General features: G+C 36.8%; 2 protein-coding genes across 2 annotated transcripts in view; one reads left to right on the forward strand and one right to left on the reverse strand.

The window, feature by feature from the left end:
* LOC139477114 (death-associated protein kinase 1-like) overlaps positions 1-7,859 on the reverse strand; it is a 165,964-nt gene extending 158,105 nt beyond the window's left edge. The window contains exon 1 of the mRNA XM_071259664.1: positions 7,613-7,859. Coding sequence (XP_071115765.1) covers positions 7,613-7,671 — 59 coding nt within the window. The 5' untranslated portion in view covers positions 7,672-7,859. The remainder of the gene's footprint in view (positions 1-7,612) is intronic.
* Positions 7,860-8,192: 333 nt separating this feature from the next.
* On the forward strand, positions 8,193-23,194 carry LOC139477121 (very-long-chain (3R)-3-hydroxyacyl-CoA dehydratase 3-like). Its single transcript, XM_071259675.1, has 10 exons — positions 8,193-8,276; positions 10,866-10,982; positions 11,885-12,055; positions 12,616-12,676; positions 12,927-13,040; positions 18,459-18,586; positions 19,083-19,195; positions 20,175-20,281; positions 20,793-20,924; positions 21,364-23,194. The coding sequence occupies exons 1-10, from the start codon at positions 8,193-8,195 to the stop codon at positions 21,438-21,440; spliced, it is 1,104 nt and encodes a 367-aa protein (XP_071115776.1). The 3' UTR covers positions 21,441-23,194.
* Positions 23,195-24,923: the final 1,729 nt, after the last annotated feature.

The following is a 24,923-nucleotide window of genomic DNA, read 5'->3' on the forward strand; positions in this document are numbered from 1 at the left end:
TGTAAGATTATCATGCAGTCTGTGCCAAAGATGTTTGAAACTACTAGCCCAAGCTTGACTCCTAACATCATTTTCAGTAGAATTAAATGTTATTATATGGACTGTAATTAGCTAGGTTTACACAGTTCAAACTAGACTTGGGCTTCGAACTTGTGGCTAAAGTTGCAGACAGTAAGTGTGACATTTTCTGTATCTCTTCTATCTATTTCAGTAAAAGAGGTCTGGGCCGTTGCAAAGCAGCAGAACTAGCAAGTCTAATAAAAGTTCTAAAAAGCATTCTTTCTTTGTCTAATTAAAATTTGAGGATGAAAATATATCTCGCTGTTAAAGGGTACATATTATAACACAGAGAAAATATCTCCATTTCACACACAAAAATCATTGCAACGTCTCGACATGGACACCATACCGTTGAGCAGTGTCACCTATTAAGATAACTTTAGGTGTGATTCCTTCAGAACATGTTTAATAGTGAGTCTGTGACATCACATCACTGAATAAACACGTAAATCAATCCTGCGTATTAGCAATGTCCTTGTGAGTAATTTCAAGCATTCAGCTCTACAACTCACTGTAGCATGCAGTCTGTCATAATCACCTCCTAGTCCTAGCACTGATTACACAACACTACCACTCTGTACCTGAAATCACTCAGTACTGACAACAAGGTACTAGCTTACTGTCAATTCAACACTGCAGCAATACACTAACTGTACACAGGTAGAGAGGGCTGGTTGCAACACTCTCAGTGTTTAATGAGACAAGTCCTACAACTAACAAACTAAAAGCTATCAAAATTAGTGTCAGTGACTAATTTGAAAATGATTGTTTGTTTTGGGGAGAATCTTTCGGCATAGGTTTCAAAAAACACAATCTTGTAGATGCTTTCAGAAGCAAACTGTCCACTGAATACATTACTTCCATGGTTTATATTGTCACTGTGGGTAACAGATGCAGTAGAGCAGTATGTCTGGTAACACTGCTCCGAGGGAGTCTCTCAGGGACATCCCGATACCCTCCTCTATTATGGATCATATTGCCCTAAATTTTGCTAAGGAAAGAAAATTAAATGCCTTTTGTGGTACAAAATATGTTTAATTTAATATCAGGGTAACACTATTTTTCAGAGCATTATCATTTGCAGAAGCTCGAGGTTTTCCCTCCAAGGAAGACAGTTGAAAAGATCAAGGGCTTCTGCAAATGAAAATGCCCTGAAAAATAGCGTTACCGTTTTTGTAGTGAAAATGGATAGAATTTGTTATCACATAAATATAAACAACATTTGGTATCACATAAATATAAACACCAATATCGGTTTTGAAACAGTTACTGCAATCAACACAAATTTCATTGACCCACTTTTACAGATATTGAAACGTCACAGAACAAACCAGATGACATCACTATTGAACGTGACGTCACCTAACAACAGGGGTGATAATGGCCCGTCGGCACATTTCTGATAACATGCGGGCGGTTTAATGATAATTCTTTCCATTTCAGCCATAATATATGTCTGAATTTTCAGCTTAACATTTATATTTAGAACTTCTTTTAGGAAATCAACATCAAGTATGAACTCTGACAACAATTATCTGCTATTTCCCCTCCTGCAAATCTGTAAGACAAGATAACACTTAGCATGCTTAGTTGTCTGACCTGCACACTTTTGAATCAAGAAAAGCAAAAAAACAAAATCTAGTTAACTTGCAGATCTTGTAAAGAAATTAACATCATTAGTAACATTTCTATAACTTTGGACAATGCATGTTCTCCCTGATTCATACTTGTTCTCGTGTAATATGACAAGCTCAGCAGAATATCCAGTTTCTAATTACACTCTGAACATGGTGAACAACATTAATCATAAACTTTGAAGTTGCTTTTTGTTTGTTCATATGTTACAAAATATAGACATTCAGAACATCATACTACTAAATAACATCCTTTGGCACTATGTAACCTAGTTCAATGCTCATCACCAGAAGTAATGCATCTACATTCAAGATGTTTCATCTGCTAAATAGGTCAATCCCTGAGGCCCCCAAATTAACTTTTAATGATCTGACCTTGTCAACCTTGACTGTTGACTATCACCAACAAGTACCCATTTCACTGCAACAATCACAGAGGCATACACATCCCAAATGGTGCAGAACCATAGTAGGAAGGACAGAAAGTCTCTTTCTCAGTGCAACACATAAGTAACACAACACAATATATTGCTACAATGCTAGAAATATTACCATTCTGTTGAGACTCACAGTTCTGTGGCTGAATTCTTTACTTGTGGTTACATTTTGCTGTACTGATAGATCCCTGATTCAAAATGGTGATGATGGAAAAGTTCCTTTTACTGATGTATCACCATTTGACATGACAACTTCCCAGCTATTTAAAAAAACTAAAAAATTATCTATAATCCATGGCCATTAAGCCAAACATCAATCACATTAACATCTCCTAAAGCTTAACATTTTCGTGCAAAAGTGAACTTTACTCTTTAATAATCATCATTTAATCTTATTTAAAAATAGAGATTTATGTATAATAATAAAAGAATATATTACAAACAAACACTAGAAAAATGTAACCAAGCCAAACTTGTTAAAAGTAATTAATTCCAAACATCATATTAGGTCCAACATTGAATGCATGCTCAGAAATTATCAATGTTACATGAAAGTCCAAGAAGGCCATGTTCTCCTAATGATCCTGCTGTACTGTCTGAGCTTGCCATGAATGTCACTGTTTATTATCATCCTCTCCTGCTGACAGACCAGGCTCCCATACACACTGTGATATGAGCAAGTCATGCATTACATAAGCTTGGTTATTTACAACCAGAGCTGGAACATATTACTGATATGAGGACACTTGAGATCACCACTTGTAGGAAATGCACATGTAATACAGTGATATCAACAACACTCCTGATTTACACCATGTTTACTGTATGTAACCATGATAATGAAGCCATGTCCATGCAAGTGGCAACAAAGGGCACAAAGAGGGCTTGTTCCATTAACACTGCCTGTATGTCCTTGTTGGGATCTGCTCGGCAACAGCTGCAACATTTTACATGTCATTTTCTGCAAGGCTGTTGTTTGTGTTTATTGAACATGCTAATGACCGGTAAAGGGACTATTTTTCATGCTGTAACTTCCACCCATCCCACAGCGTGTACGTGTCACTTCCTATGTCCTAATTGAACAAGTGCGTTATAGTGTGTTTAAGCACAGAGTACAGCCAGTCAACAGAAACGCGATGCCTTCTGCCAACATATAATATTGTAATCATACTTCAACATGGTGTTGGCGATCACTTTTTAACAAATCAACTGGTGATTGGCATGTCATGAAGTGATAAAACTTTCACACAAAGTCGGGCTTTTAGCAATGAAAGCCAGTCACCTTAACCAAACTTAGTTCTAACTTTATTTCAAAACTATGAGTGAAATAATAAAATCTATTAATAAAATAAGTTTGGTAGCCCTGGTTGCAGTTGACACAAATATATTTGGCATGATTGAAATTATTGCCATTGTGTGTTGTTTACCCACATTTTATACTAAAGACATATAGCATCAAAAGAAATGACAACATACAAATTGTAAAAGTTCACGATGCTAGAAATAACTGACATACTCAAGCCTAATCTATATTTATTCTATTCACAAACCTGGCTTCAAATCATACACATCTCTGCTACACTTATTCCTAGATTCACAGTTTAAGATTCCTTGAATAAGAAAGGCTTCCTTCTGACATTGTAGAGGTTCTTGCATATCTAACTATAATGTGATTTGTTTGTGTTTGTATAACATGCCACATGGCTTGCAGCTAAGATGGCTATGTCCTCCATCATCTGTGGTTAATTCCCAACAAATACAGATGTAAGGAACATCTAAAAACTTAACATGCTCAAGGAACACTTCAGTATTCAGCACACAGTCTACTTGCTACCCAATGCTGATAACTGGTCAGGCTTGTTAAATGTGTTATGCTATGTTCTCCATCCTGGCATCCTACCCAGTGTTGAGCACTGTGGTGCAGTGTTACACTTACAGTAGACACTACCTACCACAATATCACAATCAATATGCTGATGCATATTCCAAACAATTTCAAGTCAGTGTCCTTAACCTTAACCTTGGTTGTGGTGAAATAACTGATCTCATCATAAGAATAATTTTACCCCTTGTTCATTCCCATAAATGTAACGCAAATCCGGGCTTTCTGGCTTTCATTTCCAAGAACTCCCTAGCCATATTTTTGTCAAGACTGGAAGGATCCATAAATGTTTTTGGCCAAGACTTCCGTTGGGTACAAACTTGGCTTGGTCAATTTGTGACCTAGAATTACTACATTGATTGGAAGGGATGCACTTCACAAACACTTGTTATTTATGCAACACATTTCCGTTGTGTTTCTGCTGTGACAAGTTATCAGATACCAATCAGGACCAGCATGGTATGCAGTAAGATGTACTCTGTCTGACACAGAACCAGTATAGGACTACAAGCAGGGTTGGGCATTCCGAGATACTTGTCAAAACCAAGTCAAGGTCAGCCATGTTGGCAATGTATCATCACTATGGGGGGAATAATAACCATATGGTGATACTAGAAAGAAAATTGGATACATACATATGATATAATGTATACTCTTGCACATTGTTGCACAAGTTGGTTAACCAAGAATGTTGATGCACCACTTCCACATCATGAAATTAGGGCATCATAAGTACGTTATCAGGGTTTCAGATTGGTTTATTTTCTAGGACATTGACTGATCCACTGATAATCCAAAATATCCTGAAGATATTTTTTTGGTATGATATAGAAACATTATAACAATGTCCCCTAGAAAACTTTTTTTTATCATAATTCAAAATTTTGAAATCTGGTGTTGTGTTCAACAGCTGACAGTGCAGTCTTTTGCAGAGAGAAAAGATTTGTACATCCAACGGTAGAATAGTCACGTCACCGGTCTTGGTATTTTGCACCCTATACAAAATAATAAATAACTATGCTAATCTGAAATGTCAGTAAATTAAATGTACAAACTAAGTAGCTTAACAAACGTTGCATATCATGTGTTGTATGAAGAATTGTCCCTAAAGCTATAAACATGATAAATTTGTTCATGGTCTTTCTGTAGAAAATACAATCTGTGATGATCTAATCTTATCTGGAACCTTCCAGGTGCTACTGCATACTTTCTTCTCTCCTAAACACACTGTTCCTAATTACCTGTGCCAGAGAAGAGACTCATACAGTTAGTACTGGTACATGTACGTTATAACAGCTGTCTCAGCCTGCATAGCATTGGCCTAATGACAGTGCTTGCAGAGAATGCAGAAAGCACTACCTACAAGCAGGATGCATGAGGTAAAAACCCATAGATGACGGATTGCTTACAGAGGCAAAACCTCAAGGAATGGGCGCAGATGGCTCCTGATATGTGTGAATTAGTCTGCATGATTGGCAATAACATACCTACTTTTTGTTGTTCCTTTCTATCTGATCAACGATATACATATGAACTTTCCTCAACTATTCTATTCTAATAATGGCAGATGTTGACAAAATAGATCAAATAACATTACTGGTATGGGTTTATATGTTGAAGATCATGACATTTTGTTTATTTGATTCTCGGTCAATGGCTTCATCTCTTGATTCAGGGAATAGGGGAAGAAGAGTTTTAAACTGTCACTTAATCTTTACTGACAAAATATGCTAGGAAATGACAGTATTTGTTTCAAAACTAATCATTATGGAACCACATCATTAACACTACCCCAAGACACAAATGAGATTGAGAGACATCATTCTGAAATACTTGTCATCTCTCAGAGAATAAACACATCAGCATTTTTTCATTATCAGTTTGTCTGCATGCTAACTAATCCACTGCTTCACTGCAAACACAATACCACATATTTATGTTAACATATACCTAGAAGTACCAAATGTGTGTGTGTCCAAAGAAAACATTAACATTGAAGTGAGATAGTATCAAATATAGATGCGCAAAATGTTTCGTATTTATCTGTTGAAAAGGTCTTAAAGTTAACTCACACTCTGCACTCTCAAGTGATTATTCAAAATTATATGATACAGCATCATGACACCTTTGTGACATCTTGGATGACTTGACAACAAAAGAAATTAAAAAGAGATTTAATCGATATTAAATTGATGCCCCCTTCTAAATCAAATAATAAACATATTTTGATCACTTCACGATAACACAAAATAACTATACTTCACTACAAAATGACATGCCTTAGGCCGAAATAATATTTAAGTAATTATACTTTAATTGTTAGTTTACAATTTAACTACTTTTAGCTAATTGTTAGTTCATATCTAACTTAGTGCAACTTACTCACTGTTGCATCAATGGTCTGGGTAACTATTATTTCTAATATTTTACTGAATTAAAGAAATTTCAGCTAAAATCATTTTCTACTTCTTTAAAGTTCAATGCGACAAGATGCAGGAGGCAAAACAAAAAACAATAATTGTTTGTATCAAGCTCTTGTTAAAGTCTACTGACAACTTTAGGTCATGACATTGTAATTACTTTCAAGTGTGAAAATGACACAACGACTGTATAATTAGATAAATCCATAAATAGTAGGGTGGGGTGCTAATCTTGAAAATAGTCAATGCTGTGATTGCTTATGGAACATTCATTGATAAGCTACTAATGTTTCTTATTGAATGCTGACTGGGACAATAATTATGATTTACAATAACATATATACAAAGACTTTTTGTTTTTTTGATAATGTAATCCTTTCTTCTACATTAAGTCATTAGCAACATGCTTGTTAAACACATTTAATACCAAATTATTGTTCATACAGTATTGACCATTCCACAAAGCAATGTCTGCACTAAGATGGGAACAGCTCACATAGACTTATTGGAGTAATAGCACTAAGATCACTTTATGGATAGGGCCAATGACTAACTAGCATAAATAACCATTCCAGAGAATTCATTTGTTGTGGCCTTAGTTTTGGGATATGTATAATGTCAAATTACCTATTCCATGGACCTGTAAACTGGTATAAATTCATATCATTTTTGACACATGAAATATATATTGAAGGTAAACAGATATCCCATTCAATGTACAATGGGCATAAGATTTGATTAACTTTCCAACGAATTGGGAAATGATGCCCTCGTGACAAACCAAATTTTCATAGATCCTTCGCACTTCACCAGATCTGAAGATGAAATCAATAAATCAATGAACAATTTTGTATAAATCACTGCATACCCATTGGTATAGAGTGCGTTGACAGCACAGGTGTGGACAACACTCAGGTAGCATGCATCTTTCCCCACAGCCTAGCAGCCTAAGAACCAAGGCGAAGATTTGCTTGTTTCCAAATCACAGCACAGCAATGGAATCCATTCAACAAGTCATGTCCGAAGGCAGCGAACCCATTTTTGCTCCATTTTACGCCAATGACTCAATTGGTACACTCCAAACTGACATGACTATATAACTTGCTCGCCCTCAAAAGAAATGAATAATAATGAGTTGATAATGATAAAAAGACCATGCAGCCGATTGCCGCTTCTTACCTTCCTATTTCCTCGCCTATTTCATAGCTGTCTTCGATCGGGTCCTGTTTAAATTCCATGTTTTACTGTTACTTGGCCGATTTGGTAATTTCCTCATCGTCCCTGCGGTAAGAAGAGCATTCCATGCTCCAGCAAAGTACGCAGAGAGTAAATAATCACAACATTTTCGCACAAAGTTTCCTAAATGAAGTTTGACGACAGATCTTCCACCTCGCCGATTCGATGTTTATCATCTGCTACGCTGACAGATCTCCCTACACTGACGTAAAGGAATCGCCACTGCAAGCTCAAGCTGACAGCTTCCCTGTCAGGAGCCTTTGTACAAGACCAGCGGAAAACAGTTTAAGTGAAAACTGTTTGATAAAAAAACATTATTGTGGTGTGTTTTCAGATAAAGAAGAAATAACATGAAGTGTTTCTACAAAATAATATAACGTAAATTAAAAACTGTAGTTAGGTCTTAAATAATAACTGCAATTGAGATTGAGTCACGATTTTCTTAGACTGAGCCTCTGTCTAGTCAAGTGTACGGCCGCGCATTCAAACAAAAGCACTAGTTTATTACTGCGAAGCTGCAACAATGGCGGAGGTTCTCAGCCCATTTGTGTACTGGGGACAGGGAAATGATTTTGTTTCCCTCAAGATCGATCTAAGAGACATTGAGGTGTGCAAAAATCCAAACATGAACAATACATATAGTGTCACAAATAGCTAGTCATTGGAAGTTCTCAAGTATTATTTTTTATCTGATAACTCGATATATTTGGTCATATGAGCACATGAACACACATCGTCTGCTACAATTTATTACATACCGGTAGCCTTTAGTTTTTCGAATATTACATCCATTGTAATCAAATCTTTAGAGTTTAACTATGCATACCTAATTTGATTATGTCTATTTCCACCCCTGTCCAGATACCTTTACAAGTTCATAGAATAAGCTTTCACAGTTTCACTGCTGTCTGATCAGATAAGATATAGTCTGGAAGATAATTTAAAGGGGCACTGATCTAACGCAATTCCCCGGACTGGTTGTTGCCTTTGTTGTTGTTTTTTCCCAGTGAGTACCCGGATGTATAGCAGAAATCTAGACTAGTTCGCGACCTCTGTTGCGCCATTCGTAAGCTCATTAGTAACTTTATTGGTAGTAATAAGGGCGTATGATCACATTGATGAACAAAATGAAATAGAGTTTTCGAGATAATAACGAAATGTAGGTATCTTTGTGGGTAGCATCGGTAATGGTTTATGAAGTTTTGATAAGTCACCTGTTTGGTAGTTTTGCGATTTTTGTTTACACTATTTTGACTTGCAACACAAAGTAAATATGTCACCTGAGCCTTTTTTATAGTGTGTATATTTTTTTACTGTCAAAATGTGTAACATTTTCAAATTTATCAAAGGCCTAAATATTCCGTTATTTTACAAAGTGACTGAAAAACATTTCCATCTGTATTATTATGATAACAAATTCCAAACATTTTTATGTTTAATGTCATCATCAAGAGACTGAAAATATTACGTTGATAAGTACATTTCTATGTTGTTTGGCTTCTAATCCTACATAATAATCTGTTGTGATGATGAGCTGTCTTAGTTGTGGCGGTTGCTCTCGGCTGTCAGGTATGTAGGCCCTTTTGATCGTCTTAATGAATCTGGACATATTTACACATTTTTAAATTGCCTGAGAGAATCACATTTTACAAATTGATGGTAATATATACACACTTACAAAGGAAAAGACCTGTGAAAACAACGTCTATCGCACATTGAAGAATTTCCCAACCAAGAAGTAGAGAAACAAGGACGAATCGGTTCAATGCCACAGCAAATGAAGGAAGCAAATACCATAAGTGTACCATGAGTGTATTCCCTTTGTTTTAGTAAACCTAGACTTGTAAACACTCACTTTTGACATATCCACTGTGCAAGATAACAGTGATTAAACAATCAACATATTTTCTGTTAATCCTTTGATGACTAGGAACGATCCGTTGATTTACTAAAAAAAGTAAATCAACTGATCATTCACCTCTTGCTTGTCTGCCACGTGCATATTACATAAGACACATTTCACCTCACTTCAAACCTGGATTTAGATTGAATAATTACCCCAGACACAATAAATGCCAAATGGGAATCTTTGTCAGGTAATCTAAGTGGTGCTACCACTAATTGTACCTGTAATAAATTCATTAACTGAGCATCAAGTGAATGACGACAAATACACAAGTGTAGGGTAATACGAGAAAACGTGGATGACAACAAGGGAGTAGTAGTCGTATTATCGATGAAATCCGAAAATGCTCTCACTGCATGGATACTTTTTTTAGTATTAAACTAATAGTATAATCATCTGGGGTATTTCCGAATGACGACATCCGATGAGCTCCGCCGTTCTTTTTGTCTGTTTGTTTAGGCTGAAGAAATTAGTTAACATGCGCCCTTTGTCGAAATCTTTATAGATCACAGTTAACCAATCAGTGTTTATGCAAAAATGCGTAAAACAAATATTGCCTCCAGCCTCCAAGTTTATTTAACTGTCCTTGCAGACGGTAGCCCAGTCTCTGGTCACACTCAGTTGCGTTGCGTATCATCCGGGTACTCACGGGGAAAAAAATAATAACAAAGGCAACAACATGTCCGGGGAATTGCGTTAGATCAGTGCACCTTTAAGGTACCAACGTTTACTACAATATCTGAAAAACTATCGGAACTACTTCAGTCAAAGTTTGTATGAGATTATTAAACAGTCATACATAACTGGATATTACATTTAAAGACAATCGGTGCATGAATAAAAAATCTGTCTATTTAGCTATCACTATATTTCATCAACAACCAGACCTGTTCGTCACGGGGGAACGAGTATTCATTGAAACAGCCATCTGCATAATGCTACCCCTGCGTCACAGGGCCATATGACACAGTTGAACCAATCAACTCAACTCGAAAGGGTGCACGGGAATTATGCGTGTTGAGACCTTTGTAGTAAACGTCTGTACCTTAAATTACCTTCCAGACTATAGACGAGCTGGACATTGTGGACTGTTTCATAGTGAATGTTGTTTTACGCCATGTGCAACAAGCATGGGGATACTTGTCACAAGATCATACAATAAAAGTACTTCAATATGCATGGTACACAACATGGCACTCTTTCTTAAGTGGAGGAAATAATACATGTAGAGATGAATGTCAGTAGCTAACACCTGTGATGTGTACATTATGTAAAGTGAACTAATTTCAGGATGAAGTAGTGGACCTGAGAGAAGACTCTCTGACATTTTATGCTCAAGGGAATGGCTTGAAAGGAAACAACCAATATGGCTTCAACATTGATTTTTATCTTCCAGTTGATTCTGAGGTAAATGATTTACTACATTTTTAAGATTTTAAAATAACTTCTGTAAGCATGTTTGTGTGTATTTGTATGAATATTAGTGTTGTTCCGATTAATACGTTTAGTCAATGATTTATTGAATCATTGAGTTCGGTTTCCAAAAGGATTCTAAAATTGAATATACTACAAATGTCTGATAACAGACAATGTTCTAAAGCTTGTTACTATTTCAATGTTTCCTAATGCATATGTTACTGTTGCAGAGTGTTGTAAGATACCACTTAAGGGTTTTCCTATTTTGTAATGTTTATTTATTTATTTGAACATTTTAAAGGATACTGAAAATGACTTCCTAATGTATGATTCAGCATCACTCAAAAATAATCTGTTATCAATATTTTTCTCAAACCAATGATCAATCTTCAAATTTAAACCAATACCCACCAGTTTAGAATGTTCAGATCTTAAGAAGTAGCTGGTCCTATGAATGTGAGTTTTAAGACGCTTTTAGCAATATTCCAGCAAAATCACGGCATGGGGACACAAGAAATGGGCTTCACACATTGTACCCATGTAGGGAATCGAACCCGGGTCTTCGGTGTGACGAGCAAATGCTTTAACCACTAGGCTACCCGACCGCCCCTCCTATGAATGTAGTTGACTCAAACACAAAGATTATTTCATATTTCATATCTATGGTGTTTGCTATCAAAGTGTAATAAATTATCGCTTTTGTGTAATCATTTAACTTTTCATATCTTTACTTTTGCTGAAGCTTGAACATATTGAAATGTTGGACATGTTATACTATAGAGTTATATTCTGTAGTTTTACAGTATATGTTTTTAACAAATTTGTTTCAAGTATTTTCTGCAGACATTTGTCTCACCTTCTACTACACAATCCTATTGTTTGAATTGGTGCAGGAGAGCAAGTACAGGGTCACAGAGACCAGTGTGGAGTTTCATATCAAGAAGGTTGGGGAAGGGGAGGTGTGGCCCCGTCTCACTCACAAGCAGATGAAGCTGCCCTGGCTCAAGATTGACTTTGATAAATTCATGGATGAGTCAGATAAAGAACAGGAAGAACAAGAGCTGGTAATACTTCTTTGTGTCATTATAATTTATATTGATAGATAAGAATGATTTACAAGAATTCAGTAAAAGTGGTTGTTGACAAAGAAATGTGACCATAGTCCTTTGTTATGTTTACAAGCTTCTGTCTAGTGGGCATATACCAAGTTTGGACCCTGAACAATAAGGACATTTTTATTTCTTATGACATTATTTCAAACAATGATATTTGGTAGTTATGCTGTGATGATTAAATATAATCAGTGATTGATTGGCTACTCAGTACCTTAGATCACTTTGTAAATGTCTAGAATGTTTTGGGGATGGTTGTACAAGAAAATTATCAGTTTGGATGACATTGTTTCCAATTAGGATATATGGTATCCTAAGTATCCTAGGTATATTCCAATGATTGATTATTACACTCCTGAACATGTTGCTTGTATGCTTTGCCATCAGTGGCCCATCAGTGCACATGGTGCACCTACCAAACAAGAATATTTCTGATGTAGCTTAAACACCTGCTAAACTATATTTATTATCACTTGTGGTGTTGATATGATCATCTCCGTTTTCTATTGTAGTATGGTGAGAAAGAGTTCCTTGATAGAATCGAAAAAGAGATTGGAACTGGTGATGCAACAGGTAAGCAGTTTAGTCTATGACCAAGTCCAGCATGAAAGAATGATTCTGTTAATTTTAGTATTATAACCTTGATAAATCATGTTCATGGTTAATTTTTAACACTACCAGTATTACATAGTATAACGTTAACAAGGCTATTGGTCATGTTATGCTGTTAATGTGATTGTGGTGGCTGATAATATATAACATATGTAAGTCATACATGGATGAAGGGACTGGTGCATCAGATTCTTCTGTTTTCTTCTTGCAGCAAAAACGCCCAACTTCAAGTTGTCTTACATCTTCATGTACAACCTGTTCCAGTTTATAGGATTCTTATACGTGACAGTCATTTTGCTGTACAAGTTCTTCAGATATGGAGAGGGTATGTTATATCTAGGCACTTTGTTAACACATGATACTGAGTATTACAGTCTATGCTTTCTAAAACTTGCCTGAAGTCTTTGTCTAGTGACTGCCATATCTAATACCATGAGGGGCGTAGGGGTAGCCTTGTGGTTAAAGTGTTCGCCTGCCATGTGGAAGACCTGGGATCGATTCCCCACATGGATACAATGTGTGAAGTCTGGTGTCCCGCACCTTTATATTTCTGGAATATTGCTAAAAACAGCGCAAAACCAACTCACTCACTAACACCATGAATACAGTGGAAGCTTTCAAAATGCAAACCAATATGCCAGATGTAGGGAGATATTTTTTGCCCAGATTGATGTCACACAACAGAAGTGCATACATTAGTTCGGACGTTGCCTCTCTATATGAATGCCCTCCATGGGATTGGCGCATTCCATGCCTATTGTAGCATACCACTAAGTGAGGATTGCATGGATAAAATGTGTTGCCTGGCTGTGGTGTGTCATTGTTCAACAGTGTGGATAAATGCTCATGCTATCACACACTGTCTTACTGGCCAGGCCATTATTCTACTGCTGCCTTGACACAGCTGGAACATTGCTGACTGCTACATGGAACTACACAAACACTGTTTATGACTGCCCATATTTTGGACTACTTTGTAGTTCTGACATATCATTTGAGCTTTACCTCTGATCTTCATGAAATCTTTGGCATGTCACAGTATGATACTTAATTCGCAGCAATTTTTGCATGAATTTATGTATTTCATGAGGAAGTTGCCCAAACAAAATGCACTTCAATACACACATTATTGTATTTCAGTGATTGTCATGCTGTTTTAAATGTTGCATGTGTGAAAAGATACAGGATTAAAATATGAATTGATACAGGTTTAAAATATCGATAGAGGTGATTGTGTATCGACTATGGTATTGTCTGAGAATATTATCGATCCACCATTGTATTACTACTAGTGAATCGTGACGTCCCTACAAATCATATGTGCATGGATTACCATGGTAATAATAATGTAAACCTCAGTACTGTTGCAGAGACATGAAGTCCAAGAAAACATTGTGACTATTGATACTTTAAAGAAACTCTCAGGGCTTGATTTAAGGAGCTTGATTTAACCTGCACCAGGTGCATGTTGACATGAAAACCTATGTGCACCAGACAAAACCAGGTTGTACCCTGTACCCATAAATATATCAGAATTGAAACGTGCATATAATCTTAAAATACCCACATTTTAACCTGTCAGGCCCCCAAAAGCTCGACAAATTACACATTTAAAGGGGTTATTGACTTAGTATGGAAAATAAGCTTAGAGGTATTGAAATGTGTTCAAAGGTCAATGTTGTATGGACATGTGAGGGTTAGACACACATTTGACAAAATTTGACATGCATTTGGTGCATGTGGACATAAATATTAGGATGCATTTTTTACACTGGTGCATGTTTTTTATAGCTAAATCAAGCCCTGATTCTCCATTCTTAAACTTACAATAGTATTTGCCTTAACTATATTGGGCAGGTGGTTTATTTTTGTTGTTGTTGACATGTAAGGTTTTCATCTATTTGAAACAAAGATGTATCATTTGGATAGTAAAGTGAGGTAGTGAATATCAAGTTAACAGTGATTGATATTCATGAGGGCATAACATAGTTTAAAAAGGAGCATTCTGTTAGGGAACTGGTCATGTTAAACCAGTTTCTTAATCTCTAATGACAGGAGGTGAAGGTCATGGTGTTTGAACTGTCGTCCCTTTGCCAGAGGGAGGTTGATATCAGAGCTGGTCAGGCATGTCCAATCTGTCCTGACTAGAGTGTAAGCACCTGTGATCAGCCTCTACATGTCTGTGGGGCAGGATACTAGCAAATACTGCGGATTGTTACATGATCAATTGCTTGGTCCTGCCTTGACAATGTGAGATTACAATTGTTTCATAGGTCATCTTGTCCATCAGTCAGTCACTTATAAGAACACTTCCTGTCCATAACTTGTGCTAAGCAGCATCATATTCTTATTATATATACTCTATAATTTTGTTAAGTAGAAACAAGAGAACTATAAAGGAGAGATGAGCATATATGGCATAAACGTGAAAGTAATTCAGTCTTTGTAATAACCCAAATGTTAAAATTTAAAAAGATTGTGGGGTCCTTGGCAGCAAATGTCATGGACACCAGCATCCTTTTGCTTTCTTTACACAGATAAGATGCTTTTATTTGGTCCTTACTACATCCTGCCTTATTATCCCCTGCCATGAAGGATTGGGTGTTGTCTGTCTGTCTGTTCGTCCCTTTGTCATATTACTTTTCCGGAGCATAACTCAGAAACCGATTAATATTTTGTTATGAAACTTTGCATATGTATCAAAGACATGCTAAACTGGTGTCTTTTGATGTTTTGGTATTGCTAAAAGCAGATATTTTTTGTGTTTCTATGGCAACAATCCAGACTTAGACTCAAATATGCATAGCATTCATTTCTGGAGCATAACTCGGAAACTGTTCAATATATAGAAACACCTATGCAGGGTTGTCTGAGAACTGTTACCATAATTACCCAATTGTAATGTACAAATTTCTAATGTGCCCCATGTGCCCCGTGATAAGGCCATTTTCTTGATTTCATCATTTGAAACTTGATTACCATATACGACCGCAGATAAGCCGACCCCGTAGATAAGCCGAGGTATTAACTTGACCATTGAAATATGAAAGAACATGATATGACCCGTAGATGTGCTGAACCAGGAAGTGAAAGGCAAAGACACACCGCGAAGTCGGACTGCAAGACTGTGCTGGTACTTGCAGTAGTCAATAATATAAGATGAAAAACATTGTAATTATATTGAAAAGTCATTATCATTTCTAATAAAGATTTAACAAACCAGTCATCCACTCCCCTAATGTAGGAAGTGGTTTCTGTTGTCTTGTTTTAATCTCATCTTATAATGATCGTTATGTTGCCATCAACAATGAAGCGCCATTTTGTAAATCGGTGTATGGAATTATTAACCCATGAGAAAATATACGGTACTAGAATCGTAGATAAAAGGTGATAGTAGAACCTTTATCATGATATAGTCAAACTGATCGTTAACTAGAAGGATATTGTTATGCAATCACTCAGACTGCTTTGTAGCAACTAATCAGCTGAGGTAGGTAATTTAGGAATCCTCAAATTGTGTTATTTATCATCTAGCACAGCACCAGCCAACATGAACATATAGCATGATATAGGTAACTTTGTCCTTTTCTATCATTTTGAATTAAGTTGAGATTTTGAACCCGTTTGTTTTAAATCTGGTTGAGGAGCGTCATAAATAAATTTGCCATGTCTATTCTTGAATGTAGTTCAGTGAGGTTCAGCTGTCTGACAGCAATCCATAGGGTAATTTTCAGTAGCCCTAAGTATATAGTTTTGGCTGTTGACCACTATACTTTACAATTGTTTTATGGTCTGAATGGCCTCAAGTATCTAAGTCTGGAGTGAAGAACAGTTTTCATTATCATTTCATCCTTTTATAATATATAGCATGTAAAGGTACACTAAATTAATAATAAAAAGAACATGAATTATTCTTATTTGATTGGTTCGAAAATGGGCCGTTGAATGCAAAATTTAAATATTAGTGTGTTAAAAATATATGTACCGTATTCGACGTAATAAGCGCCCCGCTCTAATAAGTGCCCACGGTGATATTTGCTAATATATTGGCTTGTGAACAATCCCAATTGGCACCCCTTCCGATTGATCAATGTACACAAGACTTATTTATTTGTGTATAATACGCACTCGTGTGTTATATGCACCCTTAATCATGGGCAATTAAATTCTGGAAAAATATATCTGTCGTACATAAACATTTCAGACTGTCAGTATAAACCACAAAATTTATCTTTCAAATCTGTTTTTTTTTCACCAAAATAATATTCTAATAAGAGCCCCCTATTTCCAATTCAGAGCGCCCTGGGCACTTATTACGTCGAGTACGGTATATATATTGATAAGTGTACCACAACAGCCAGTTTATTCTACATTTACAGCCTTCACATCAAATTGTGTTTTGTAATATTTAGATGATACATACAGCAGAACACGGATATAACGAACCCATATATAGCAAACAAACGGATATAACGAACTGTTAAAAAATCCCCGATTTATCGCCTATATAATATCATATAAAATTTATGTATATGAACTCTCTACAGCGAACTAACGGATACAGCGAACTGATATCTGATCACTGACAAGTCCATCTATCACTAATTAGTGACGTGTATAGCGAACAGAGAAATCTCACTCAGTGTCAAGTGTCACTGACAATTGGCTGTACGCAATCAGCGGCGTATCAACACAATGGCGGCGAATCAATACTAGCAGTGGTGACGAATCAACCTTGTTAAATTTGCATTGTGTTAATCTTACCTGTACATGTAATCTTGTCTGTAAAACAAACATTTAACATATACATTTTACGAGATAGTGTCCAAGTGTCAGTTCACTTGCATATGCTATCATGGCGGGCAATAATAAGAGGAAAGCTATCAGTTTAGACACGAAATTGAGAATTATTAACGCTGTTGATGCTGGCATAAAAAAACAAGAAAGACCAAAGCTGACGAACTTGCAGTGAAATTAGGCCATGAAGATTTCACGTGTAACACTGTAATTACGTGTATTGTGTTTTGTCTTATCCAAGAAGAGCGAAAACGTGTATAAAGTACAAGGGTTGTAACAAACTGATTGCTCTGGTCCCTTGTAGTTTGTTATATCCATGTTCTACTGTACATGGTATGTTCGTGAGTACTGTTAGAGGCAATGGTAAAGAGAATAGCTAGGAAAGGGTCATGTCCACTATATTGTGAAACTGTTTATAATGATATTATCTGTAGAAAGGTAAGAACTATGGAAAACATAAGACATTATCACAATTAGTTAAAATGCTAAGATCTATGAAAAATAATTTCGAAATGAAGCATGAATGCAGTCTTATTTCTGTTATGAACCAAGGGAGGCAATTCTTAACCAATCATTTTTGAAGCAGTTGTAAAATCATTTACAGGAAGTTTGACAAGATTCAAGTTATTTTTCACCCTTCTACTGAAGAAACACCTATACCATAAGCTATGGTATGGCTCCTTTCATCACACCCAATCTTGCTAATTTCAGTTATCTTTTACATATCTGTCTGTATGATACTGTTAGGTTTAGAAATAGGTTTCTAGTTTCACTAGTCCGTATAAATGATCTGCTTCAGAGTTGCCAGCTGCCTAATAGTAGAAAGTCCATAGTCTTAAGGGAATTGTCATTTTGCTGACTTTACTTAACTATATCTCAGACTAGTGGATGTAAGTTATTCAGAAACCTCTGCCTGTATATTTTAATCATATCACACTTTTTTCAGAGATCAAACACACTGCATTTGAGGCTGTTGGGGTCCAGCTGATGGTATGTCAAGCAGTAGCATGTCTGGAGGTCATACACCCAATGCTGGGTCTTGTCAAGTCGGGCGTCTTTGCTCCCCTAGCACAGGTAGGCAGCAATGTGTCAGGATTAAATATCATCATCATCATCATCATCATCATCATCATCATCATCATCAAACAGCAGCATCATGTTCTCACATCTTCTTATAATGACTGATTATAAAGTTGGTTGGCGCAAGCATGATTAAATTATAAATTGTAAATACAAGTATTTTGCTGTTTTAGTTTTGGAGAGAAAACTGACTTACAAAGCCGAGAAGCGTTTCCTTAACAATGTAGATGCTGAATAAGGATACCCCTCTCCCCCTCAGCAACCTATGCTTGTCGGGTTGAGGCAACTTAATGGATTGAGTGGTCGGACTAGGTTACTTGGTTGATTGCGTGTCATCATACCCTGAAAGCCTGGGAGGTTGCTCATAATATCAATCACTGGTTTGTCCAGACTCTGTAAATGACAGTTTGGTGTGGTGTAGCTGGCATGTACACCAAAACAAATATCCCCTTGCAAGTAATTGATTTCACTTTTGTAATTTGACTTGCAGGTCTTTGGCAGAAACTTCATCTTATTTGGACTACTTCTCCAAGAGCCACGGCTACACAGTGCCCCAGCGGTGTGGTACCTGTTTGTTGTGTGGAGCGCAGTAGAGCTCATTCGGTACGGAGATTAGCAGTACCTCAGTAAAGAATCCAGGTATCTGAATGGCTGGCTGCCTTTTTGTAAGTCAGCTGTGCAGATATCTTGGCGTGATACTGTTTGATATGACATCTCTTGCTTGTTAAGTGACCCTGATTGCACTTTGAGTTCCCATACTAATGGTGGTGTGAGAACAGATCTTTACTGTCACACACACACACACAATTAACCAAAAATAAATCTTGCAACTAGTGAACTCATATTGATATATTTGTAACATGTATGACTATCGATTATATGCTAAATGTTCGTGTACACCCGTCAGCCCCCGGTAGTAGTGTGTCAGGGATAGATGTACTTATGACTATAAGTTATGTATTATCATGTATGATACTGTAGTATGTAAGGTTTCTGACTAGTGTGCTAGGGATTATGGTATGTATGATACTGTAGTATGTAAGGTTTCTGACTAGTGTGCTAGGGATTATGGTATGTATGATACTGTAGTATGTAAGGTTTCTGACTAGTGTGCTAGGGATTATGGTATGTATGATACTGTAGTATGTAAGGTTTCTGACTAGTGTGCTAGGGATTATGGTATGTATGATACTGTAGCATGTAAGGTTTCTGACTTTTGTACTAGAGATTATGGTATGTGGTATGGTAGGCACAATACTGTGTATAACGTCTTCAGCATTATGTGGTGTGTATTCAATCGTATCTAGTACCAATTTTGCATATGTTACATTGTGTTGATTCTGTCATGAATTCACATTTCATATACTACCGGTACATCTGAGGCATTGTCCATTGATATCTGGTGAGGGCAGTTCTTATACCTCACCAAAACGTGTTAATCCATTTTGAATTTTATGATTTGGTTTAATCGTCACTTAAGATCCCCCATCTTCTGAATGATGGAACATTTGATATGTGGAAGTTATTAGACATGTATAATGGTGTGATTTACATTGTTTCACATCACAATGCTGTGTTTTAGGTACCCCTTCTACATGCTGAGCAGTATAAATATGGAAGTGAAATTCATCAATTGGATGCGCTACACTGTGTGGATCCCTCTCTATCCTCTTGGAATTCTTTTTGAAGGTATAAATATGATAAAGAGGCCATTTCTCTTTAAAAAGCTGGGCCAGCTTTGTTTATTATTATGTTTTTGTTATAATTGCTCCACAAGGTCCTTGCAGCATGGGTGTCAGTGACCATACTTTGATGGTATAGATCAATGTTCACACTATTCATCACTAGTTTGGCTTATCCAGGCAATATTGCACTACATGCTGCCATGATATATCTACAGCACTGAATAAATAGCATGTCTGTTCACTTTCTCATACGTATCTGTGCCTCTACAAATCTTGGGCTTTGCTCTCATCTACTCCTTTCACATAATTTTTACTCAACAGACATGCACATCTTTTGAAAATGTAGACTTATACAGTGTGTGTGTGTGTGTGTGTGTGTGTGTGTGTGTGTGTGTGTGTGTGTGTGTGTGTGTGTGTGTGTGTGTGTGTGTGTGTGTGTGTGTGCTTTATTGAGGCTATTCTGATTATCAGTGATCTGTTGAGAATTAATGATAATGTGATTAATCTTTTTTCAGGGACAATAGTGATAATGTCCATCCCCCTGTTTGAGCAGACAGGAAGGTTCAGTGTAACATTACCCAACTCGGCCAACTTCGCCTTCTTTTTCCCCTGGTTCCTACATACATATCTGTTTCTCCTGGCACTAGGTGAGTAGTATTTGTGCCCTGTCTCAACTCGTTCATGCAACCCATGCTGCCTGTTAGATGTTGGCTGTGTCCTCATCCAGCCATGTACCAAAGTCTCTTACCATGGGAGACATCACATGTTTTATAATCTGAAAAGCCGTAGAAAATCTCAATGTGTTGTCGCATATATGTTATAAGATGAGTTTAATACAGTCTGACCATTAGGTCTTACATGATACATGCTTATCACTGGACATACTTGTTACAGATTAGAAACCCAAAAAAGATTCTGTTTATTTTGCTCAATAAAAACAATGTTTAGCTCATCTGGACTAAAGGGTTATATCCCTTCCACTGATATCCACTACATCGCTCTATATCTTCGTCAGTAACTTTGCTTAGATCATAAACTCATGAATTTTATGTCACTGCTCTCTCATCCTGGTTGTCTTTGTTTCAGCTGGGTACAAGATGATGAACTACATGTATTACCAGAGGAAGAAGAAGCTGGGAGATCAGAAACTGAAAACAACTTGAATGACAGCTGTCAATCATCTGTCAGATGTCAAGAGTGAACAGAACGCCAACAGAACAGAACGTGTTCAATAATCTGTATGCTAGATGCCTTCGAGTTCATTGTTTGACCAATCATGTTGTTTATCACACACTGTCTCCACTTTATGAATGTGACCTTATGAATGACTGGAATAATGACAATTACTTTACTTTACCAATCATTTTATGATGTTTTTATTCACAAATTACATTTACATTATATTTCTAGTTTAATACAGTGTACAGCAATTGACACATAATTTATCAAGTCAATTTTATGGCTTATTTGGTGAGCAGCTTTTTGTCTTTGTAAGCCTGGACAAACATCTATCCTTACAAAAAAAGTCAGTTTTAATTGCTATCCTCAATTGAGTTCAATGACATATAATTAATTTTTTAATCTGAAGTTTACACGATATACAGCTTTTCCATTGGACGAGAGGTCGGTCTCATGACCGGGAAATTGACGTTCATAAGTGTACGAACGACACAATTTGACGTTCATACGTTCTTCACGAGATCGTGTTCTTGAAATGAAGTAAACACGGACAAACTACTTCAACATTCCTGGGGAAACCCCTGGGAATTCCCTAGCACGGAAACATACATAAGCGTGCTTTCTGTTCATTTAGAACCTTTATTCTTGGTCTCAGCGTTTCAGTATACCTTGAGAAATGTCAGAGAGCCTGACTGCATGATTGTCCTCGCTGCGGCCTATCCTAATGAACAAACGAAGAAATGCTCATCTAAACAATCGTAGTATCAACTCAATCCGTGCCTAGGCTGACATTGACCATCCCCAGCAATCTATGAATTTACCTTAGTGTCTGTTTGACGCATCTTTATTCACCTTTCAATGATTGGCCAGTTGATCAATGATGACTAACACATGTAACCGCCACATGTTCATTAACAACTTCAGAAATCTCTCCCGTCACGTTTTTCGTGTCGGCCATTTTGACGTCTTGTACTTGATGTAAATGTATTACGATGTGCTGTCATCGTGACTGACTTAATGAGGTACCAGTAGTTCTTTACATACCTTTTTCATCTAATGAGGATATGATTTGAACATATGTGCTGCGTAAGATGTTCCTGAAGAGCAAGTTGTGCATCCATATGCCCATGTCACCTCTCTTTTTGAGGAACTATTTTACTCCGCGATATAGCTGGTTGTTGTATGGCTGTCAGTGTAAATAAAATTGTGTTTAGATCTTGGCCTACATCCTTTGAGGTAAGAAATTGCTCCGACGTTCATACAGTTTGGCCCTCACTCTATGAAGGTTCATACTCCAATGAACTCACACAAAGTGAAGGTCAATTCTTAAGGTACCGACGTATCATCATCTTCATCATCAGCACTGCACAGGTTTGTAAACACCATGTTACTCTATAACCCATGAATACATAGGCCCAAAGTGGTGTTGTTATCACTTGTGTGTATTTCTAGTCAAGTAATAAAATGAGGCCACATAAAACTCATGACACGAGTCCAACTCTGCAAACCCTGCCTTTGGATGATACTGAATGTGAAGAGTTGATGACTGCAAGGCTGTAGAACATGTTGCACAAGAAGTATTGGTGATTGTGTGATTTAATATGAGCGCTCATGACTCTGAGCACTTACCAATTCCCTCTCACCGAAACCAGACCTTTCTTTGATTCATTAGTTTAAAGGTAGTGATTATGCTACTTTATGGCCATATGCGGGTGAAATGAGTATATTTAGTGTATATGGGGGGCATGGGTGGCCCAGTCGTCTAAGGCTATTTGCTGTGCAGAGTACCTATGATTGTGGGTTCGAATCCCGGTTCGCCCTGATTATGTTTCTAGGTTTGTCAGCACCATACCCGTGCTCATGGGTTTCACCAAAGTGGTAAACATCTGAGACCTGAATCACTTCAGACTTTCCTCCCACATTAAGCTGACACGCCGTGATAAAACTGGAATACTGTTTAAAACGGCGTTAAACCTAACTCACTGACTATTTAGTGTATACAAACCCATGAGGTATTCATGCATATGATCAGACCATATGACTTGTGCAGAATGTTTATCATTTGATCAGTTGATTTTTAAAAATATTATAGGTTGGTTGGTTGGTTTGTTGTTTTATGACGCACTCAGCAATATTCCAGCTATATGACGGCGGTCTGTAATTAATCGAGTCTGGACCAGACAATCCAGTGATTAATATCATGAGCATCGATCTGCGCAATTGGGATCGATGACATGCATCAACCAAGTCAGCGAGTCTGACCACCCGATCCCGTTAGTCGCCTTTTACGACAAGCATAGTCATGGGTTGCTGCACTCCATTCCAGACAGCACAGAGTTGGTCATGCTGTGATTTAATGTAACATGTCACTGGAATCATGTCTTCTGTATATCTGCTTCAAGGATGTTATTACATGACTGGTTTCTGCACAGATCATTGAATGTTTTGTCCGTGTACATCAAGTCAAGACAGCCTCTTTTACTTTTTGTAAATGGTGTCATGCATTCTAAAGCATTTTATACTTTCAAAATCTGGTTTTCAAATCAATAATTTTCAGAAATGTGGAATAAGTTTTCAATTTTTGGGAACTCTCATTTTGTCTTCCAGTTGAGCCTGTTAATTAATTGTATCTAAGCATGTTTTTATTTTCATTTCACCCAGCAGACAAAACTTTTGAGAGATCAATTAAAGAAAAACATTGTCACTAAATGTCTAATTACATTTTCAATTTGACGCTCCGTGAAGAACATCCAGGCACTATGTAAAAAGAGGCCTAAATCAATTTTCACCTCACCTGATTGAAAGTCAAGTGAGATTATGCAGTGGCATGTTGTCCATCTGTCGTTAACTTTTTCATTTTTGACATCTCTTGTGAAGCTTCAAGGTCTGTGCAGCTGAAACTCTGTGTGAATGATCCCAGCTATGGTTTTGCTAAAAAGTGATCACAGAATTCCGATCCGATTTTAAACATTAATAATCCTTTACTGGCCATCAATAGGCCATCGTTTTTCATAGTTTTATATTCTTTTTCTTAGAACCACTGTGCACAGGGCTTACTCTGTGTAGATGTAATGACCATTAGCTCCAAGTTTGTTCAAGGGCATTACCATATGGACTAATCACTGTTGCAGAAATACTTTCTTTTTCTTTTTCTTTTTCCATGAATCTTTTGCACCATTTTATGTTAAGCTCACAACATATATTTGAACTGAAGTAAGGTTGAAGTGTCATATAATTTGAACTTCATAGGTCAGGTCTGCCTTGTGGCTTTATATTTTAGTTTAAAGATATCTTTCGTGTGTCAACCTGGTTTAAAGCAGTGTCATTCTTACTTGTTACATGTCAGTTTTCCAGAAATGATACAGTCACCATTTCAATAATTAATGGTGCATTCAGTTCTTGAAAAACACAATAATGTTTTTTGTTGAAAACTAATTTGTTAATTTAGTTTTAGTTAATCTATTTAC

This window comes from Haliotis cracherodii, unplaced genomic scaffold (assembly GCF_022045235.1).
Source record: "Haliotis cracherodii isolate W230 unplaced genomic scaffold, xgHalCrac1.p SCAF_1, whole genome shotgun sequence".
NCBI classification, from domain to species: Eukaryota; Metazoa; Mollusca; class Gastropoda; order Lepetellida; family Haliotidae; genus Haliotis; species Haliotis cracherodii.

Coding starts and splice junctions, on each gene's coding strand:
- LOC139477121 (XM_071259675.1), top strand. CDS start 8,193: ATGGCGGAGGTTCTCAGCCCATTTGTGTACTGGGGACAGGGAAATGAT. Junction 12,677..12,926: donor TGGAACTGGTGATGCAACAG/GTAAGCAGTTTA, acceptor TTCTTCTTGCAG/CAAAAACGCCCAACTTCAAG. Junction 20,925..21,363: donor TCTGTTTCTCCTGGCACTAG/GTGAGTAGTATT, acceptor TCTTTGTTTCAG/CTGGGTACAAGATGATGAAC.